We start from the raw sequence: 19,178 nt of genomic DNA on the forward strand, positions 1-19,178 counted from the left end.
TTACTGAGCATACCCATCACCACTGTTGCAGCTGAGTCAGCTTTCAGTGTTGCGTCCTTTCAGAAATCGAATTCTTCCCAAAAATGTGCAAGCACTAATTGCCACTCGAAATTGGCTAAGAGGATTTGAAGAGTTTGAAGGTAAAAATTTCATTATCAACTTACATATTTTTTTATGTTCTTTATCTAACTTATATTCATTAACTACAGGAAATATTGAAGATTACTTCGATGATGAAGATGATGAATCTGTAAAAAGTAGCTCAGAAGTTAGAGACTCTAGCACATGAAGGTAAAGCTTTCCAGCAAAACCATTTGTTGATTTGGACTCCCAGAGAAAGTTTCTTTGGTCTGTGAATTGGAATTGATTGTTTGAAAACCCATTATGTTATGTTGGCTATATGTTAATGTGTCATGTTCTTATTGTCTGTGTTGACTGTATATTTATGAGTTTGCTATTTGTGTTGTCTGTGTTCTTAGTTATATGAGAGCATGCACTTAGTTCATGAGATGTTAAAGCACCATGTAATGTGACTGGTTTTCATGTATCTTGGATTTTGATCTTAGTTTAATTACAATTTAGTTCTGTTGCGTCCTTAATTCTGTTGTACTTAATGCAAATGAGTAAATGTTCTGTTTTTTATGAGTTTGCTATATGTGTTGTGATGTACTTTATGCAGATGAGTTTGCTATCTGTTGTGTTCATGTTCTTGTTGTCTGTGTTGACTGTATTTTTATGAGTTTGCTATTTATGTTGTCTGTGTTCTTAGTTATATGAGAGCATGCACTTAGTTCATGAGATGTTAAAGCACCATGTAATGTGACTGGTTTTCATGTATCTTGGATTTTGATCTTAGTTTAATTACAATTTAGTTCTGTTGCGTCCTTAATTCTGTTGTACTTAATGCAAATGAGTAAATGTTCTGTTTTTTATGAGTTTGCTATATGTGTTGTGATGTACTTTATGCAGATGAGTTTGCTATCTGTTGTGTTCATGTTCTTGTTGTCTGTGTTGACTGTATTTTTATGAGTTTGCTATTTATGTTGTCTGTGTTCTTAGTTATATGAGAGCATGCACTTAGTTCATGAGATGTTAAAGCACCATGTAATGTGACTGGTTTTCATGTATCTTGGATTTTGATCTTAGTTTAATTACAATTTAGTTCTGTTGCGTCCTTAATTCTGTTGTACTTAATGCAAATGAGTAAATGTTCTGTTTTTTATGAGTTTGCTATATGTGTTGTGATGTACTTTATGCAGATGAGTTTGCTATCTGTTGTGTTCATGTTCTTGTTGTCTGTGTTGACTGTATTTTTATGAATTTACTATATGTGTTGTCTGTGTTCTTATGAGCTCATTGTTTGTATTCTTATGACCTTGAAGCAAGATGAAGATGTGGGGTTGTCATTCTGTGACAAGGAAGTAATAGAGTCAATGAAAAATTGAAAAGAAAGAAGTCATATGCGTTAGAAGAGCCCAAGAGCAGAAGGAACCTTTATCAAAATAGAACTTTTTTACAATTTTTACAATGTCTTAGACTTGTTTTTTTTTCAAACTAAGTGTCGTGGTTTGCTATTTATATAAGACTCAAACCTTTGATTTAATGTTATTTGATTTAACTTTTTATATGATAACCACTATGGAAAATATTTTACATAAAAAAATATAAAGGGTTTAAAGGGTTAATAAGAGTTGAGCCCTATTTAACATAGTTTAATGGGTTTTGAAAGGGTTAGGGCTCACTTAGGGTTGAGCTTAAACTAAATAGGGTTGGGTTGGGCTGGACAACCCTATACAACATCCCTAATCTTCATTATCATTGAGATGGATAGTAGTTAGAAAAGCATGAATGTTAACTAGATTTTCTGACCTTGCAGGGGGGAGAAGCCAGTTGTTGTCACTACACAGAGAGGCAAGGGTTGCTTGGTCTTGGATACCTAAAGTTGAGTTTCCTCCGAAACTAAGGTAGGACCTTAGTGGTCCGAAAGGAGACCAGTTGTCACTCCAGAACCGACAAGATAGGTCATTCTGCACACGAAGTTTTATCCAGCTGTATATGGAAGAACTGAGCTTTAGAAGCTTTTTTACCTGCCACGAGTGTCGCCGGTTAGGGGCTATGGTCCAAAGGTTGTTTAAAGACCCATGTAACACCTCTTCAACAAACCAGGCAACCCACACTGAACCCGATTGGAAGAAGAGAAGCTAGATCAGTTTGAGACAACAGGCCTTATTTCAAGTAGCAAGGTTTTTTATTCCCAATCCTCCTTCACGCTTAGGCTTGGTTACAACTTCCCAAGAAACTCTGGCAGTATGGTGTTTATCAATATCACCCTGCCATAGGAATACTCCACAGAGAGAGTTTATGCGCTTCACACATGCTTGGGGAAGGATAAAAGTAGAACACCAAAACGTTGTGATACTCGTGATTACAGTTTTGATGAGCAGCAACCTACCAGCAAAGGACAGGGCTTTTGCACTCCATGAAGAAAGCCTTGATTTTATTTGTTGGAGCAGGACCTCACAGTTCAAGAGAGAAAGTTTCTTTGTGCACAAGGGGACCCCTAGGTAGCGCACTGGGAGAGAGCCCATTGGCATGCCCGTTGTAAACTGGATCAGATCAGTCTCCCTTTGCGAAAGACCAGACGCAAAGAACGAAGATTTTTGTACACTTACAGCAAGTCCCGACCTCAATTCAAACTCACGAAGCACCTGCAAAACAGCCTGAACCGAATCCAGAGAGCCGTCTATAAAGATCAACAAGTCATCAGCAAAGCACAAGTGGGTGAGTTTGGACCCTTGACAATTCAGGTGATAGTTGAACCTCATTTCTTGCGCAGCTTGGTTCAACAGCAGGGAGAGAGAGTTCATGGCAATGACAAAGAGATAGGGAGATAAGGGATCACCTTGTCTCAGCCCACGATTACCTTTAAAGTAGCCATTCACAAAGCCTTTATAGCCGACAGTGAAGTTAGTGGTACAGATACAAGCTCTTAGCCAAGACAGGAACTGTTGAGGGACATTGAGGCTTTGGAGGCACGAGAAGAGGAAGCTCCAGGACAAAGTATCAAAAGCCTTTGTTATATCCACTTTTATTGTAATTCGTTTAGGCCATGTGTTCTTGTGGTAGCCTTGTACTAACTCACCCGCCAAACAAGTGTTCTCTACTAACAGTCGGCCTTTTACAAATGCTGTTTGATTAGGGACAATAAGGGGAGTGAGGATCGGCTCCAGGACAAGGTATCAAAAGCCTTTACTATTCGTCGTATTCGAAGCTCAATTAATCTACCAAACATCCTTTGTGTACATCAATTTGATGGAATATGAAAATAAAGACATTCTGAAGTTAAGAGAGACAAGAAAACAAGCAGTGATCATGCCACAACAAATTACTTTGCTTTTTTCTATAACTTGCATGCTAAAAAAACATTAAGCTGGAGAATAATATCATTTGATGTGATTATACCTTTAAGAGTATCAAAAAGGGTATAATTCAAACGACACATTCCATGAACCCGTGTGTATATTCACTGACTTCGAAAGTTAGAGGAGTAATAATCAGTTTAAGAAGGCAATAAACAGATAGGCAAATCTGTAAGGTGCATTGTACATTAACCCTTTCTGTACTTTTGAAACTTAGAGACAACTTAACATATCTTTAAGCTGTGATTTCAATAAATTTATTTTAAAGGTTATGAAGATTTTATGTGGTGATGATCTTAAGACAAAAGAACGAGTTTTAATCTCATCTTGTCGGAATCTCCAACTCTATTTCGTGCCGTCCTAATATTGTTAAATATGTTTATTTATAATTTATCCTATGTACATACCTAACTTGACTTTTTATACCTCTTAAGACAATTTGCCTCCCAGCCCTATTTAAAGACAAAAACCTCAGATAACCTTTTAAAATTATTTAAGAGTCAACTATAATACGTACAAATTAGCTTATTCTTTTGGCATGCCCATAACAAGGTTAATTAATGTATGCTAAAAATAGATCATTGATAACAAGGGATTTATATAAACATTTAATATAAATTGTTGAATTTTCGTCTTATTTTGCATCTAAAAAATATTAAGTTCTTCTAGTGGACGGTACCTAATGTATAAATCAAATACAACTTATTTTCACATCTTCTTTTGTTTGGTTTGTTTCCTAATCGTTTAATCCAGCACAAAACCGAAAACATACAAACATGAATGGTAGCATGCATTTTTGCGTTGACAGAGGTAGATTTCTAGCGCATGCAAAGTCAATCATTTGATGAATCATACCCATTACAATTATACTTCTGACTTCTGAGTTCTAGTTTTGTACTCTGAAGTCTGAACTTACTCATAATGACACTTGCAAGAAAATATGTATATATATATATATATAGATATATAAAAAGTTAAAAAGTATAGGACTTTAAGAGATTATATCTTTGAACAAAAAAAAAAGAGATTATATCTAGTCTAATATATATAGGAAAGTAACTTGAATTTATTCCAATTTTCTTTGAAATGATGTTTATCCGCATGCAGCTAATTTTTCATGTATGCAATTGATTGTATCTAAAAAAAAGTAAAGTTGACTATGATAAAACATTCTTCTAAAGTATTATACCATTTACAATACAATATAAATTACGGAAAACATAATAAAATCATGGATTTTAATAATAAATTCCAGACAAGGAAAAGAAAACTTATAGGTTACAAGCATAGTGGTACGGTATATGATTGTAAATAAATGTGGAGTGAAAACATTTCTTTATCAATACACATCGATCATTATCCATACGAAGTTCTTCAAGAATGTAGTTTATAAATATTTCTAGGCAGAAACAGTATAAATTTGAATTATTCATACAAATAAGTTTTATTCAAATTTATATATAATCCTTGACAAACCAAAAAACAAAAGAAAAAGGCTCACAGCTTCAACAAAATAAGTTATAGACGCCCGATATAGAAAAAATGACAAAAATAATACTAAATCAAGTTTTTGTTCCCAGACTAGCACTCAAGGTCAAAAGTCACAAAAATAGCACTTAATGTTTTATCAAAAGTCACAAACTTAGGGTTTAGAGTTAAAGGGTGGGGTTTAGGATTTAGGGTTTAGGGTTTAGGGTTTAGAGTTTAGGGTTTAGGGTTTAAGGTTTAGAGCATTTAATGTTTTATCAAAAGTCACAAACTTAGGGTTTAGAGTTAAAGGGTGGGGTTTAGGATTTAGGGTTTAGGGTTTAGGGTTTAGAGTTTAGGGTTTAGGGTTTAAGGTTTAGAGCATTTAATGTTTTATCAAAAGTCACAAACTTAGGGTTTAGAGTTAAAGGGTGGGGTTTAGGATTTAGGGTTTAGGGTTTAGGGTTTAGAGTTTAGGGTTTAGGGTTTAGAGTTGAGAAATGAGGTTTTGGGGATAAGATTTCAAATTTTGAAAAATAAAAAAATTAAAATTTTCAAAAGATAAACTGCTATTTTGGTCATTTTAGTTTTTGCGTACTATTTTTGTGATATAAACTTAGAAATATGTTATTTTGAAGATTTGCCCCCGGATATATCACGCTGCATTTTCTCCCGAAAAAGAAATTAGCTAAGAGACCTACCGGACAATTCGTAATTTAAAGTTTAATACGGCATGGATTAATAAGTTTCTTTTATTTTCTTCTTCTTTAGTGTTGTTCAAGTTGCGATAATGATTCCATTAATCGTGCATTGGCGTGGCTATATATTTATTATTCACCGCTTCTATGTGGCCAATGTTAACTGTCTCTCATTATTATACTAATCTCTAACGATCTTATACATATATATTTGAATATATGGTTATATCAAAATAATATATTAATGTGTCGTGAAGGAACAAAGCTGGTCTCAGCTCTCATTGTCGACCCCACAAGTTGACTGATCGTGTTCATCATCATGCATGGCTTCATATTATTTATTTAATTACGACTTGTTCTCGACACAAATGATTGTAATTAATTTAAGAATCTCTTGATTTCTCTTCATCATCACCAAATCTTCCTCAAATCATCGAGTACATCTCCAACCTATATATAGTTGCTCAAGATCAAGAACTATTATAAAAAAAAAAACTAACAAGAAGAATAAGAAGGGAGAAAGACAAGCAAGTGTTGAAGGTTAGAGAGATGGACGTTTTTGTTGATGGTGAATTGGAGTCTCTCCTGGGGATGTTCAACTTTGATCAGTGTTCATCATCTAAGGAGGATAAACCGCAAGATGAGATGCTTAGCCTCTCTAGCCTTTACAATGGCCATCTTCATCACCATCATCAGAACAACGTCTTGTCTTCTGACCAACATGCTTTCTTGATTCCTGATATGTTCCCATTTGGCGTGATGCCGAGAGGGAATCTTCCGACCATGCTTGATTCTTGGGATCAAAATCACTTCCAAGAAACGGCAACGCTTAAGAGGAAACTACTTAACGTAGAGAATCCACACAATACTAACTCTAACTGTGACGTCACAAGACAAGTAAGTGCACGATCAATAATGTATATAATGTTTTTTTTATTCATGATTACTTTGCGATAAACTAAGTACAACATCATTAACGTGATATAGGAGCTTGTCAAACCCAAAAAAAAGCAGAGGGTAAGCCAGGAAAGCAATACAGCCGACGAAAGCAACACTAACTGGAGAGATGGTCAGAGCCAAAGCAACAGTTCAGACGATGAAAAGGCTTCGGTCAAAAGTGTTAAAGGGAAAACAAGAGCCACGAAAGGGACAGCTACTGATCCTCAAAGCCTTTATGCTCGGGTAAGAAAACGTGTGAACATTTCAACCATAATATTTCAAAACCAATTGAGAATAATTAAATTATCCCATTACAATGTTTTAACGAACTTTTTTAATAAGTATCAATTTTATTTTTTTCAGAAACGAAGAGAGAAGATTAACGAAAGGCTCAAGACACTACAAAACCTTGTACCGAACGGGACAAAAGTCGATATAAGCACGATGCTTGAAGAAGCGGTCCATTACGTGAAGTTCTTGCAGCTTCAAATCAAGGTATGTACAATTTTTTAGGTTTTTGCTTTCGTTAGTCTTTAACATCTATATATATGTTGTAAGTTTGTATCTAATCAAAATGCATATGTTATAAAATGTAGTTGTTGAGCTCGGATGAGCTATGGATGTACGCACCATTGGCTTACAATGGACTTGACATGGGATTCCATCACAACCTTTTGTCTCGGCTTATGTGAAGGACTTGTAATACAAGTTATACACAATCTAATTGTAAAGAAACCGATTTAGAACATATGAATCTCTTTAATTGGGCCCTATCAGAGAGAGGTCTACTTTTGGACATACCACTTTCTCTTGTTGTTCATTCTAATAACTTTTGTTATTCTTTAAACTTCTTTTTGTCTTTTTCCTCATTATGGTTCTAAGAACTTGGTACTTTGTTATTAAAATATGAAAAAGTCAACTGGGACTAATAAAATAACAGTCTTTTTTTTTCCCTCTGAATTTGATTGATGAAACTGAGAACATACAACATAATATCCAAAAGCCGGCGGAAACACATTACAATCCCCGGAAACATAGCCCATAAACGGGATTCTCAAACCCAAACAACGGGCAACAGATACAACAACTACAACAAACGCTAGAGGAGACTACACTCGTACAACCGAAACCGAAGACAATCCTTGTGAAGGATAATAGAAATATGTCGTCCAATCATTGAACAGCCGGCACTCTTGCCAAGAACCAACCAAACACAAGAGAGAGTAAGTGATGAAGTGGCCAACATAACAACATCGGACCACAAATACCTGAACCATCAGTTCACGGTACCAAGCCAAAACCAATACGCTTAACAAGAAACTCCAAATCTAGAAGAGATAAACACCCGAAACTAAAGCTTCCTCCTCAAGCGAACCTTCCTCGGAAAGCCTAGAACCTCAACTTCATTATACTACTTCATCGAAGCCACCGAAGACAAAGAGAATCAGGAGCAAATCCGAAAATCACACTTATTAAAAGACCGCGAGAAGGACTCCTTCATGCCTGAGAGATGGAGAGGTGCAAAGAACCCTGCAACTTCTGGAGAATAATAGACATGTTCTGCTCATCACACACAACCACACCATCATCACACCACCACTTATACCGTTGCTGAAACCAGACAGAAAACAAACACTAAACACCAACAAGGACACCTTAGATTCAAAACCTTTCAATATCACACCCGAAATACACGAGAGATGAGAAAGACTAAAATGAGCCTGAGTCACAAACCGATGAACTACCGTAACTAGATCTGAAACCACGACATGTGCTGCTACAAACAGACCCAGCCACAATCGCCTTTACTACACAGGTGAGACATGGAATCGACATAAACGTCGACCAAAGCCATAGAAAAACAGCAGAGCTCACCCTGTTCGTGACTCATCTCGAGAATCAGCCCCAAAACTCACCGGAAGTGAAATGAAAAAACAAATAGCCTTGAAGAGAGATAATCTACAACAGATCTGAGCGGTGTTGGTGCTAACGGAGCCACCACGCGCCGGTCACTGGAGCACAAACCAGAAGAAGCTGAGAAGAAGAAGTATCGCAGAGGAGAGAGACTCAGGTTGAGAGAAGATTTACTCGACCAGCCTGATCTGAATAAAATAACAGTTTTTTCTCGCACAATTTTGAAAACAAAATATATAATTGAACTAACTGTTGTTATATATAGATATATAGTTAAATCATTCGGCCGACTTTAGTTTCTTATTTGAAAATTTAATTGCTAAGTATGCAAAACGAAATACGCCATGCCAAAGTCTTTTAATACCAAAATCAAATTGATGAACAAAACAATTCCCAACGGTTTTAGATGTGGAGAAGAACAGTGTCTGACATCAAAAATTGAAAAAAGATCTTAAACAATATGTAAGAGAGATAAGCTAATATATCTGTTACCAATTAATTTTAAATTAAAAACTCATCTACAATCTATACAATCAAACGAAAACTATAATCAATTCAGCCAAAAATTGATCCATACATCATTAGCCAAATATTCTGAAAAAGGTTAAAAATTTACCATCTCAAATGGGTTATTAGAGATAATATCTCACATAGGAATTGTAAAAGATGTTATTACAGATGCACTTGTTTGTGAGAAAGCAAATAAGATGCAAGTACCCAAGGAGACAAAGTCGGTAGGCAAGGAAAAAGAAGACGTTCTTTTGTAGACTGTTGTATTTTCGGTTCGGTTTGATGTCTTTTATAAAAAGCGATTCCGGCTTAGTCAAACCGAATGGATTGGAGAGCCTCTTTGCGAGAAAGAGGGTTTTAAAAGTTTAGATCATTAATTATCAAACGCAGTTTTAAGCAAACGCAAACGCGTTAAAGGGAATCCCAATCGATTGAATCGAGATCGTCGTATATCTGCGGCTACACCTCTGTCTCTCCCGCCTCCTCCTCTGACTCTTCTCTTCCATCGCCGATCATCTAATCAACATGTCTCACCGTCGATCAAATCATCAAGACGAGAACGCCAGATCCATCCCCAAGGGCCAGCAAAAGTTCGTTCCCAAATCCTTCAATCCAGCTCCTCCTCCTCCTGCATCTAGCTCCACCGCTTTCCCCGTTTCCCTCTCCTCGTCGCTCAGGCAATCGGATTCCTCTGCCAGAGCCCCCGCTCCTGGTGGTAGTAGTAGTAGGGTTAGGATCGGGGATCAGGGACAGCTGGTATCATCCAAAACTCCGGCTCAAGGCGGTGGCAGTTTCGTTGATTACTTACCTCAGGACGAAGCCGTGGCGGCTGGTCTCGGGCCTGAGGACGGAGGCCTGGATCCGGTGGAGTCTCAGGGAGTGGTGGATCTACTCAATAGAGAGCTTGCGAGGCTGCTCAAGCTTAGTCCTAGACTGTTTTGGAGAGAAGGTTCACTAACAAGTTTAAAAGCATCGTCTCTTGTAACTTCTCTTTTTGATTGAATTGATTTTTTTGCAGTGGCTAGTGATGCGTCTTTGCACGATTTTCTGGATAGCTTTCTGCAGTTTAGAAGCAGGTGGTATGATTTCCCTTTTCATGGTGTCAAGGGAGTTGTAGCCGGCGTGGTTGTTGGAGAGATTGACCTGTGCCGCCGTGTTTTCATGGTTTTGTATAGAATGTGAGTCTGTGACCTCAAAGCTACTTCCTTTACGGATAGTCTTGTTCCGAATGATTCTGGATACAATGACAAGTTGTTAAATTTTTATTGGTTGTGGCAGATCTTCCCATAGGGATCCTGGTGCTCGAGCTGCTGATAGCCTTAGTCAGAAAGATCATGAAGGTGGCCTTTTGTTGCTCTTTTTCTATGCAAACATGTTATTCACCTTTGTGTTATTCATTTCGTTTTTTTTTTTTGAAAAAAGAACATAGGATTAATGATTATCATGCCTCACGGTTTGTTTACTTTTCACTTTCCACTTAGATTTTGGATTACCATACAGATCTTATGTGTAGAAGTTTTTGTCTATAGTGGTTGGCGTTTGTGCTAAGCACACATATTTGGTTGTATGTTAATTAGCACAGTCTGTAAAAGATTGTTTCTTTGACCAGCTCGGCATAACTCAGTAGCTGACTAGAATATGTAGTGAGATAAGTCGTCTCATTGATTACGACTCTAGTATGATTTGAGTTCTATTTCATCAAGAAAATATTCTTCTTTCATGTTTTTTGTTGTGTCTGACGTGTCTTGTGGGATTTACTTGATTCTAGCTTACAACTGTTCACTAGTTTTGTCTGTAGTTCTCTTGCAGGAAAAAAAGTTACTGGACTTGCCAAAGTTATTGGATATATGCGCTATTTACGGGCATGAGAATGCAGAGCTCACAAAATCTTTAGTAAGTCACTCTAGTAAAAGTGAACTTGGTCCGAAATCTGAGATTATATCTTATCCCTGGGCTAGATAATCTTTATTCTTCTGCTAATCTTATTCTCTGTTTCTCAGATTGAAAATGCTGTGAAATCACAAGTCGGAGTTCCTGATAATTTGAAAACAATGTTGTCTCATTTCTTGGGCATCCTGCACACAATGCATCGGCGTTGCACCTCATCGTTGGAGGTATGTTATGTTTGTTAAAGGTGTATATACACATTTATACTAAAGTGTAAGATCACATCAAGTGTTGTATTTAACATTTTTGGTCTGATTTTTATCCGCAGACCTTGTTTACGAGTGCAAATAGTGAAGACCATGGGAGCAAACAACTCCATTCTGACCTTTTGGAGGTGAATATCCCTCTTTTATTTTACTATTTATGTAACTGCTCTTACATGGTTCTGAGTTAGCATTTAACTATGTTGGTAAGTCAGACTAGTAGCATTCAAATTCCTGGTGATGCAGTGTTTTTCTTTTCTTATCTAGAACTATCAGTAGCAGAGTTTAGGAAATAATAGATACATTGTGACTTTGCTTGACAAAGGATATTAAAATCTGAAACTATCGACATCGCCATTGAGGATATAGACACTAATTTTGCATGTTAATAGTGTGTGGGCATGTGATGCATCTGTGGTAATGGTTTTTCTATCTGATTAGGTTCTGGACTTCATAAATGATGGAGTTGTGTCGTTGGATGCTCTCATTTCTGCTTATCCACCAGCAGCTTTAATCTTGGCATGCCCTATTGACACGAGGTGTGCATTTTCTTCTATCTAGATCTTTCAGTTTCTCTTGTGAGATTATGTAGGCCGGAGAAACATTCATAATTATACTCAGAATAGGATCCCCGAGTCTTGCATCTGTGATATATGATTTGTTGACGTAGTTACTGGATAGTTATTGAATTTTGCACTATAGAGTTTCTGATGGTTGATGAACAACAATATGAATGGTGGAACCTTTTTGCCATTAGCAATCTATATTTGGGTTGGTTTGGATCTGTTCTGATCATAACTCAAATCCACCTGTGCAGTTATGGGAGCGATGAACTTCTCAGCAGCCTTGTTCGGTTGCATGATTCATTGCTTCCATCACTTCATCGTGGCTTCCAGGTCTTGTTCAAGGATGGAAACCATGATTCTCTGTCAGATATATTAACGAGTTTAACCATGTTGTCAACAAGGATAGGAAGTTTATGCTGGAGAATATTAGATATCTGTTATCTCAGCAAGGATTTGTCCGATCACGAATCCTCAATTCCAGCTGTCACGAAGATGTTTCCATCAAGAGTAGAGGACCCTATGGTAAGGGCAGATATACTGATCCAAACATTCAGGGAGATCAGTGGACTTTCCGATCAGTCACTGGAAAGCAAGAACCGATTACTCCATAAGATCGAGAAGAGTTACAGAATAATTGAGAGGCTCAGGAGTTTACAGAAAGCAGGTATCTTCTTCCACAACTCTTTGTAGTAATCATATGAGTTCTGCTTTCTTAATGCTATGAGTTATAAACAGTATGGTCTAAAGCAGTTTTGTATTGGTTTCTACGCAGGATGGATATCAATGGAAGATGAGCAGCTTCAATATCTGTCGATGATCATGTTGCATTCTGGAGGTACAGTCTTTGTAAAGGAGTCGCCGCTACTTCTAACTGATGGTAGAGACACCACCGAGCTTATGGATGAAAATGCTGTGGTTATGCAATCCAAGATCAGTCAAATAAAAGACATATTTCCCGAGTATGGGAACGGTTTCTTAGCTGCGTGTCTTGAAGTCTATAACCAGAATCCAGAAGAAGTTATACAGAGGATACTTGAAGGAACACTCCATGAGGATTTGCAGCGATTGGATACTTCATCGGAGACCATGCCACAGCCTAAACCTGTTCCAAGTCTTGGAAGCAAAGACAAAGGGAAAGGGAAGCTCATCGAATCTGACACTAGTGGCTCTGGTATCTACACGGAGCAACCCATCGCACGTCCCTCACTTCCAGCTTCATCAGCCTCGTCCACAGCGGTTGGTAGATTTGTCAGAAAGCCAAAGGATGATACTCCAAGCTACAAAATTCTAGATGCAAGAAAAGAATCGGACAGAGAGAGGAACGCAGCTTTACTTGCACAATACGAGTACGACGATGAATACGATGATTCTTTTGATGATTTGGGTTTCAGCGTTGGGGAATCAGCTACTGGAGAAAGCGAGTCATTTGGTAGTAACAGAGCTGGCCAAGCAGAATCTGAACCTTCTGCTGCTTCGAAGTGGGGAAGCAGAAAGAATCCTCAGTTCTATGTCAAGGATGGTAAGAACTACAGTTACAAAGTGGCAGGCTCTGTTGCGGTGGCAAACGCAAACGAAGCTTCGCTGGTAAATGAAGCTCAGGAAGATATGATACTTGGTTTGGGACGTGGAGGTAACATTCCTCTCGGAGCGGTTAGGAAGCTGACAGAGTATCAGGCACAGAGAGATGACAAGGGTCAGTCTAATGTTAACGTGAACGCAAGCGATGGACGAGAGAATGTGAGATTCGGGAGAGGAAGGGGTAGAGGAAGAGGAATGGCGAGAGAGCAAACGCAAGAGAAGAGTAATGACAACAGTAACAACTCAGAGGCTACTACAGAGGTGGAGAATGGAGGAGGAAGGGGTCGAGGGAGGGGAAGAAGAGGAGGAGGTGGAGGAAGGAATCATAATCATAAAGACAGAGCTATGAAGAAACACATTGCTAGTGTTTCTGGTTTCTAGAGCTCAGAAAGAAAAAAATGCGCAGGAGATGATGTTTTCGGAGATACGGGATATGTACTTGTGGATCACTCAAGAATGGGTCTTACAATTGAACCATATTTTTATAAGGAGGGCCCATTAATAGCCCAATTCTGATTTTCTGATTTTTCTCCATAAGTCGGCAGATATCTCAGTTGCCTTTAAATAGAGACCTCACTCTTACTCTCTTTGCGTTACTGTACGATCGTCGATATTTTCCTTTTTTGAGAATCTTTACATTCTCGCTTCGATTTGGCTTGGAAACCACGTATAGAGTTGTCTTAGGGTGTGATCTGAAACCTCGATTCAATTAGGTAAGAAGTCGAAGATGGAAAGACAGTTAGTGGTTTCAAGAAAGGTACAACAGGTAGAGACTAAGAAGATATTATCGGTTGATGAAGATGAGTATTGCGCAAGAAAACACGTGTCGGATATTGAATCAGAAAAAGAAGACGAAGTTGACAAGAGTTGTTTGACAGAAGAAGATGGGTATTTGTCAGATCACAACAGTCAGAAGAGGACAAGGGAAGCTGTTACTACTCGGTACGATGGTACGTCGTATGCTGATGAGTGGCTAGGCTATTTGGTACCGTTAATCAGCAAAAGAAGTCAGCTGTCAAGGATGATGTTGAAGACATGAAGTTTCAGATACCATCAACAGCTCTTTTCTCTTTTCCTAGGGCTCAGTTTTTGTCTCGAGTCGGAATTTTCTCATTACCATATACAGTTATGTTCTAGGTCATGAACATGAAGTTGCATACGCTTTTTTGAATGATTGTAATATGCGGTTGCATAGGCTTTGAATCAATACTATTAAAGCTGGAACATGTCTGGTTGATATTAGTTTAGTCCAACAATCATTTTTAATATCAATATTACATCTATTGATAACTGTATTTACTTTAACTTAAAAATATTCTATAACTGTATTTACTTTAAAAACTAACCACGTTCTCTTTATATAAAGTTCTATAACGAAACCAGTTATGCTTCTTCCTGCAAAAGTCTAACACTCAATTTTTCATGATTTAACCGAGTTGCAGAAATTCAGCAAAAAAAAACAGTCATATTCTCAGAAATTATTCATGCAATTATTTGTAAACTATGAGTCCAAGTTTCATAATGGCAAGAATTTGTGCTTCTGTTCAACTGCAATGGTTGGATTATTGATTAACCTATTTACATATATCGTTCAAAAACATTGAATGCTAGGCAGTGAAATCAAATTTATCAAAATCATTCAAGTTTTTGTGTGTTAAGATGTTTAAAACTGGATGATAAATAACAAATCTTCAATTTTTATGCATAAATGAAAAGGAAACATCAAAAAATTAGATCGATTGCGTTTGTGGCGGTGGAAAAAAATTGAGAAAGATAGAAGCCTTGATAAATGGAGAAGATAGAGTATTTACATATTTGCCATTAGCGAGAAAAAAAGAAATAAAAATCTAAAAAGTCAGATCTTGCTGTGAACCCATATAATCTTTGATAATAGCCGTCTCTTTTACAACTAGACCACAATGGTTCATTGACTTTTGCATCGAAATATACATATATATATATTTTTTTTTTGTAACAGAAAATATTAAAAATTAATTTTTCAAACACTTTTTCAAAAAAATTGGTTCTGTTTTCGGTGCAGGTTGGGTTTGATATTGGTTCTCGGATATAATATTTTAAAAACTATTTGAGTATATATGCTAAATCTAATAGATTACGAAACTTTAATTTTTGGGTTGATTTCGAGTCGGTTCTTTTTATACGAATATTTTTGACTAATTATGTTAGATAACCATTAAAAATATATAATATGTTGCAAATTTTTGAAATAAAATTAAAAAATAATTTTTAAAATGTATATGACATAAGTGTGTAGTTATGTAACTTGACATATTTAATATAGTTATCAAAAATTAATTTAAATTAAATTATGATTAAAAAACATAAATACTTTTTCTAACGGTTTTACAAAAAAACATAAATACCAAAATTAAATTTCTCAAAAAAAATTAAAACAAAAGTATACCCGATCTAGTGATTGTAATAAATCAGAGTAATATTTTTTAAATCACATTGATCTATAATACATGATCGACAAGGAATAAATAACTTCACCAGCCTCGATCTTCTCCCTCGGATTTGATCTCATCGGATGTCTTTTAAAACGCATTTTTCAGTTTTTGTCTCAACCTACAAACTCTACTTTGGCTTTCAATAACCACTAGGCTACTTAATGTTTTACCAAATTTTTGGCATAGATTACTTAAACCAAAAAGACCAGAAGCCTGTGTTTCATTGGCTTCCCCTCAGGACTGCCACTGTATTCCACTTGCTTCTAAATTCTCTAACAAAGAAAAAGTTTTATCCAAAAAGGAAAGTTTCCTTTAAGAGATAACCTGAAGATTGTAAAGAATATTTGAAAAGATTTTGGGTTGGAGTTCTCCACTTTTAAGATACCCAACAAGATAAATACATTATTATTTATTTAAATATTTTCTTAAAATACTTGTTTTTAAAAGGCATATTTTCTTAAAATATTTATAGAGAACCTCTTAAAAATGATCTAGCTTGACCGCTAACTCAACAGATAAGAGATACTAGCGGTCCAGAGTTGGACTCTGTTTTCTCATATCAAAACCTCAATTATGAAGACCAACCCTATTTACTAATCCGTCCATTGCATTTTATTAGTTTTTTTGGATAAATAGACAATGCATTAAGAGTTTGACTATATTGTCTCTATTTTTATTGTTTCTAAACCCATTTTAACCAAAGAGAATGCTAATTTATACTAGTTCATAGTTGTGATAGAATTTATACTAGTTTATAATAATTCTCATAATTTGTGATTGCTGATATATTCTAGTTTATAACAACTTTTTTTTTTTTTTGGTTTAAATGTTAAGAAGTTTATAACAACTTCGCATGTTATTTTGTTATTTCCTTTGTTATCCTTTTCCCTGTTTAAGTTGTTTTCCTCTTTCTCCTAGATTTGTTTTGTTATTTAAGAAAACTAAACTTGTGAGGAGAGACACTTGCTTTTAGATAATCAATAACAACTTGAGAAGAGAAAAACCCTGAAGCTCTGTAACTTCTTCCACTCCGTTAGTTGATTTGGATTTTGATTATAAGAAACCATGTCTAAGAGTAAGCTTCATGTTCTTGATTCTTTATTATTTTAGTTTAGATATGTCTAACCTGAATCTCCTCGTTTTAGGTTTCAATTTATCTACTTTCTCAATCTCTGGATTTGTTTTCCTAAGTGCTTTAGAAACTGTCGAGTTCTATTACTAGTTTGGTTTATTTGCGTGGTTGGCAAGTTATACATCTTTTGATACAAGACACTAAGATTCACTTAATATTGCAGAAGCTCAGCCTAAGAACGCCCCGATGGATTTGTTTGATAGTGATGATGATACGTGTAGTTTAAGCTCCTTCTACACCATGCGGTCTGAGATACCTCGCATGGATGAAGTTCATGTTCAGAAAGATGTTATGTTGGATCAGTCCCTTGATGCTCTCTATGAGAAAAGGTAGCTAGGTTTTTTTTTTCTCCACCACTTTTGGTTTTTGTGAGTTGAGTTTTTTTTTTTGTGATTTTGATGTGAAACTAATGATATTTTGATTCTTTTTCTGGATGTGAAGGAGTTCTACGAGAGAGCAAGCTTTGGCTTCCATTGTTGACGCATTCAAAAGTGACTTGCAGCATGAGTTTGTGGAAAAGAAGTAACTATCTCATACTCTATTCCTTCTTCATATAACTTATGTATTGGTGACACCTGATTGTTATCTAATGTTTCTTCTTCAACGTTGTAGCTTTGCCACCTTGTTGGATCGGTGTTTACACTGCATCAAGAAAAGGTCCACTAAAGAGTCCTCACTAGCATCACATGTTATTGGTTAGTCACCCAGGAACAAGCAACTTATGCGTCATCTTTTTTTTTTTTTTTAATTGAGCTATATACTAACAGTTAATGTGGCGTTTACAGGGTTGCTAGCTTTAACTGTTGGACTTGGGGATCAAGCACAAGAGATTCTAGAAGAATCCGTCACTCCTCTTTCTCAAGCCCTTAAATCTAGTCGTGAAGCCTTGATAATAACTTCGGTATGGATAAATTTCATAATCTATTAGCTATTTATTCTGCTAAAAGTTTCTATATGCTTGCTGATATCCTGCCACTTCATTGCAGATTCTCGAGTGTTTAGCAGTCATAACCTTTGTTGGTGGAGCCAATGCAGAGCAAACCGAGAGATCTATGCAAATAATATGGCAAATGATTGACCCTAAACTGGTTTCTAATGTATGCATGTTACTCTTTTTCTCATAATATGGAATTTTAATTCCTAAGTTGGTTTATTAAGAGAGTGAGTTGTTTAATCTTAAGTACTTAGAAAGCTCACATGTAAGTTGATGTTTTGTGTAGGTTGTTGCAACCAAACCTTCACCTGCTGTAATAACAACTGTTGTCTCTTCCTGGACGTTTCTGCTCACAACAGTTGATAGATGGACTCTAGGTCCCAAAATTTTGCAAGAGTAAGTGGAACTTCTATTTATTTTAACCTAGTGTCTGTCACTTATTAATGGATCTATAAGCTGATTAGATGTTGATATCATTACAGGACCGTGACTTATCTCTCCACACTTTTGGAAAAGGATGACCGATCAGTACGTATAGCTGCTGGTGAAGCTCTTGCTCTTATGTTTGAGTTGGGAATTCTAGAGAAGTTTGATGCGGAAGCCAAAGGGTCTGATAATGGATCAGTGAAAGAAGAAAGTGAGGCATTGATAAACATGCATAGATTGATATCTAAAGTCACTGATCAAGTTAGAGACCTCGCTGTAGAGGCAGGTGGTAAAGGTTGTGCTAAGAAAGATCTCAACACGCAACGAAGTTTGTTCAAAGATCTGGTTCAATTTCTTGAGGTATATTTTTACCTTCTATATGATATATACATATATGATTATGGTTCGGATTTTTATATATGATTTTTTTTTTTCACTCATGATTAGGGTGGAGTGGCACCTGAAACCTCTACAAGAGTTGGAGGAGCCTCTATAGAGACGTCAACGTGGTGCCAGATGATACAGGTTCCTCTCAATCTTTATAGTGTTGGTTTGTTTCTTGTGACTTGTTTTTTAACATAGACATGGTTTTGTTTCAACAGTTAAATTTTTTGAAGCATTTCCTTGGGGGTGGCTTTATCAAGCATATGCAGGAGAATGAGTTCCTACACGATGTGTTTAGTTTCACTCCAAAGAAGATTGGTGGACATTCTACTATGACTAATGAAGAAAAGGTTTGTTTTGTGACACTTCATATTCCTCTTTGTTCCTTTGATTATTAACCATGAGTGGTGTTTAATGTTTCCCATCTTCGTTATTTGTGGCAGAGGTTGTTTCAGTCGCCAAACTCAGCTGTCAGCAAAGCAAGGACGAAACTCATGAACAAGGAGAGGATGATATCTCTAACAAGGAAGTTTTATTCAATTAGTAGTTGATTCTAAAATCATGTTTTAAAATCCAGTGTTGTTGGATCT

General features: G+C 36.5%; 3 protein-coding genes and 1 long non-coding RNA gene across 5 annotated transcripts; all 4 read left to right on the plus strand.

Annotated features, from left to right (window-relative positions):
* The first annotated feature begins 7 nt into the window (after positions 1-7).
* LOC106333505 lies at positions 8-1,630 on the plus strand. The gene is made up of 3 exons (XR_001268407.1): positions 8-140; positions 210-291; positions 1,383-1,630. It is a non-coding gene; the product is annotated as an uncharacterized LOC106333505 (long non-coding RNA).
* A 4,481-nt stretch (positions 1,631-6,111) lies between these two features.
* On the plus strand, positions 6,112-7,285 carry LOC106333891 (transcription factor bHLH54). Its single transcript, XM_013772276.1, has 4 exons — positions 6,112-6,481; positions 6,572-6,766; positions 6,887-7,018; positions 7,120-7,285. The coding sequence occupies exons 1-4, from the start codon at positions 6,134-6,136 to the stop codon at positions 7,213-7,215; spliced, it is 771 nt and encodes a 256-aa protein (XP_013627730.1). The 5' UTR covers positions 6,112-6,133; the 3' UTR covers positions 7,216-7,285.
* Positions 7,286-9,472: 2,187 nt separating this feature from the next.
* LOC106335323 (activating signal cointegrator 1 complex subunit 2) lies at positions 9,473-13,904 on the plus strand. 2 transcript variants are annotated; one of them, XM_013773819.1, is made up of 9 exons: positions 9,473-9,896; positions 9,966-10,125; positions 10,226-10,287; positions 10,746-10,840; positions 10,948-11,061; positions 11,163-11,228; positions 11,539-11,636; positions 11,915-12,327; positions 12,436-13,904. In XM_013773819.1, the coding sequence occupies exons 1-9, from the start codon at positions 9,473-9,475 to the stop codon at positions 13,620-13,622; spliced, it is 2,619 nt and encodes an 872-aa protein (XP_013629273.1). In that variant the 3' UTR covers positions 13,623-13,904. The 2 variants fall into 2 exon arrangements, with proteins under 2 accessions (XP_013629273.1, XP_013629274.1); XM_013773820.1 differs by lacking the exon at positions 9,473-9,896 and having other exon boundaries at positions 9,988-10,125; positions 10,757-10,840; positions 12,436-13,622.
* A 2,714-nt stretch (positions 13,905-16,618) lies between these two features.
* LOC106334792 (interferon-related developmental regulator 1-like) lies at positions 16,619-19,139 on the plus strand. Its single transcript, XM_013773154.1, has 11 exons — positions 16,619-16,787; positions 17,008-17,173; positions 17,286-17,366; positions 17,457-17,539; positions 17,630-17,745; positions 17,831-17,941; positions 18,065-18,174; positions 18,261-18,564; positions 18,652-18,729; positions 18,807-18,938; positions 19,032-19,139. Exons 1-11 carry the CDS (start codon positions 16,778-16,780, stop codon positions 19,137-19,139), a joined length of 1,299 nt encoding a protein of 432 aa, XP_013628608.1. The 5' UTR covers positions 16,619-16,777.
* The last annotated feature ends 39 nt before the right edge of the window (positions 19,140-19,178 follow it).

Source organism: Brassica oleracea, chromosome C3 (assembly GCF_000695525.1).
Source record: "Brassica oleracea var. oleracea cultivar TO1000 chromosome C3, BOL, whole genome shotgun sequence".
Classification (NCBI taxonomy): domain Eukaryota; kingdom Viridiplantae; phylum Streptophyta; class Magnoliopsida; order Brassicales; family Brassicaceae; genus Brassica; species Brassica oleracea.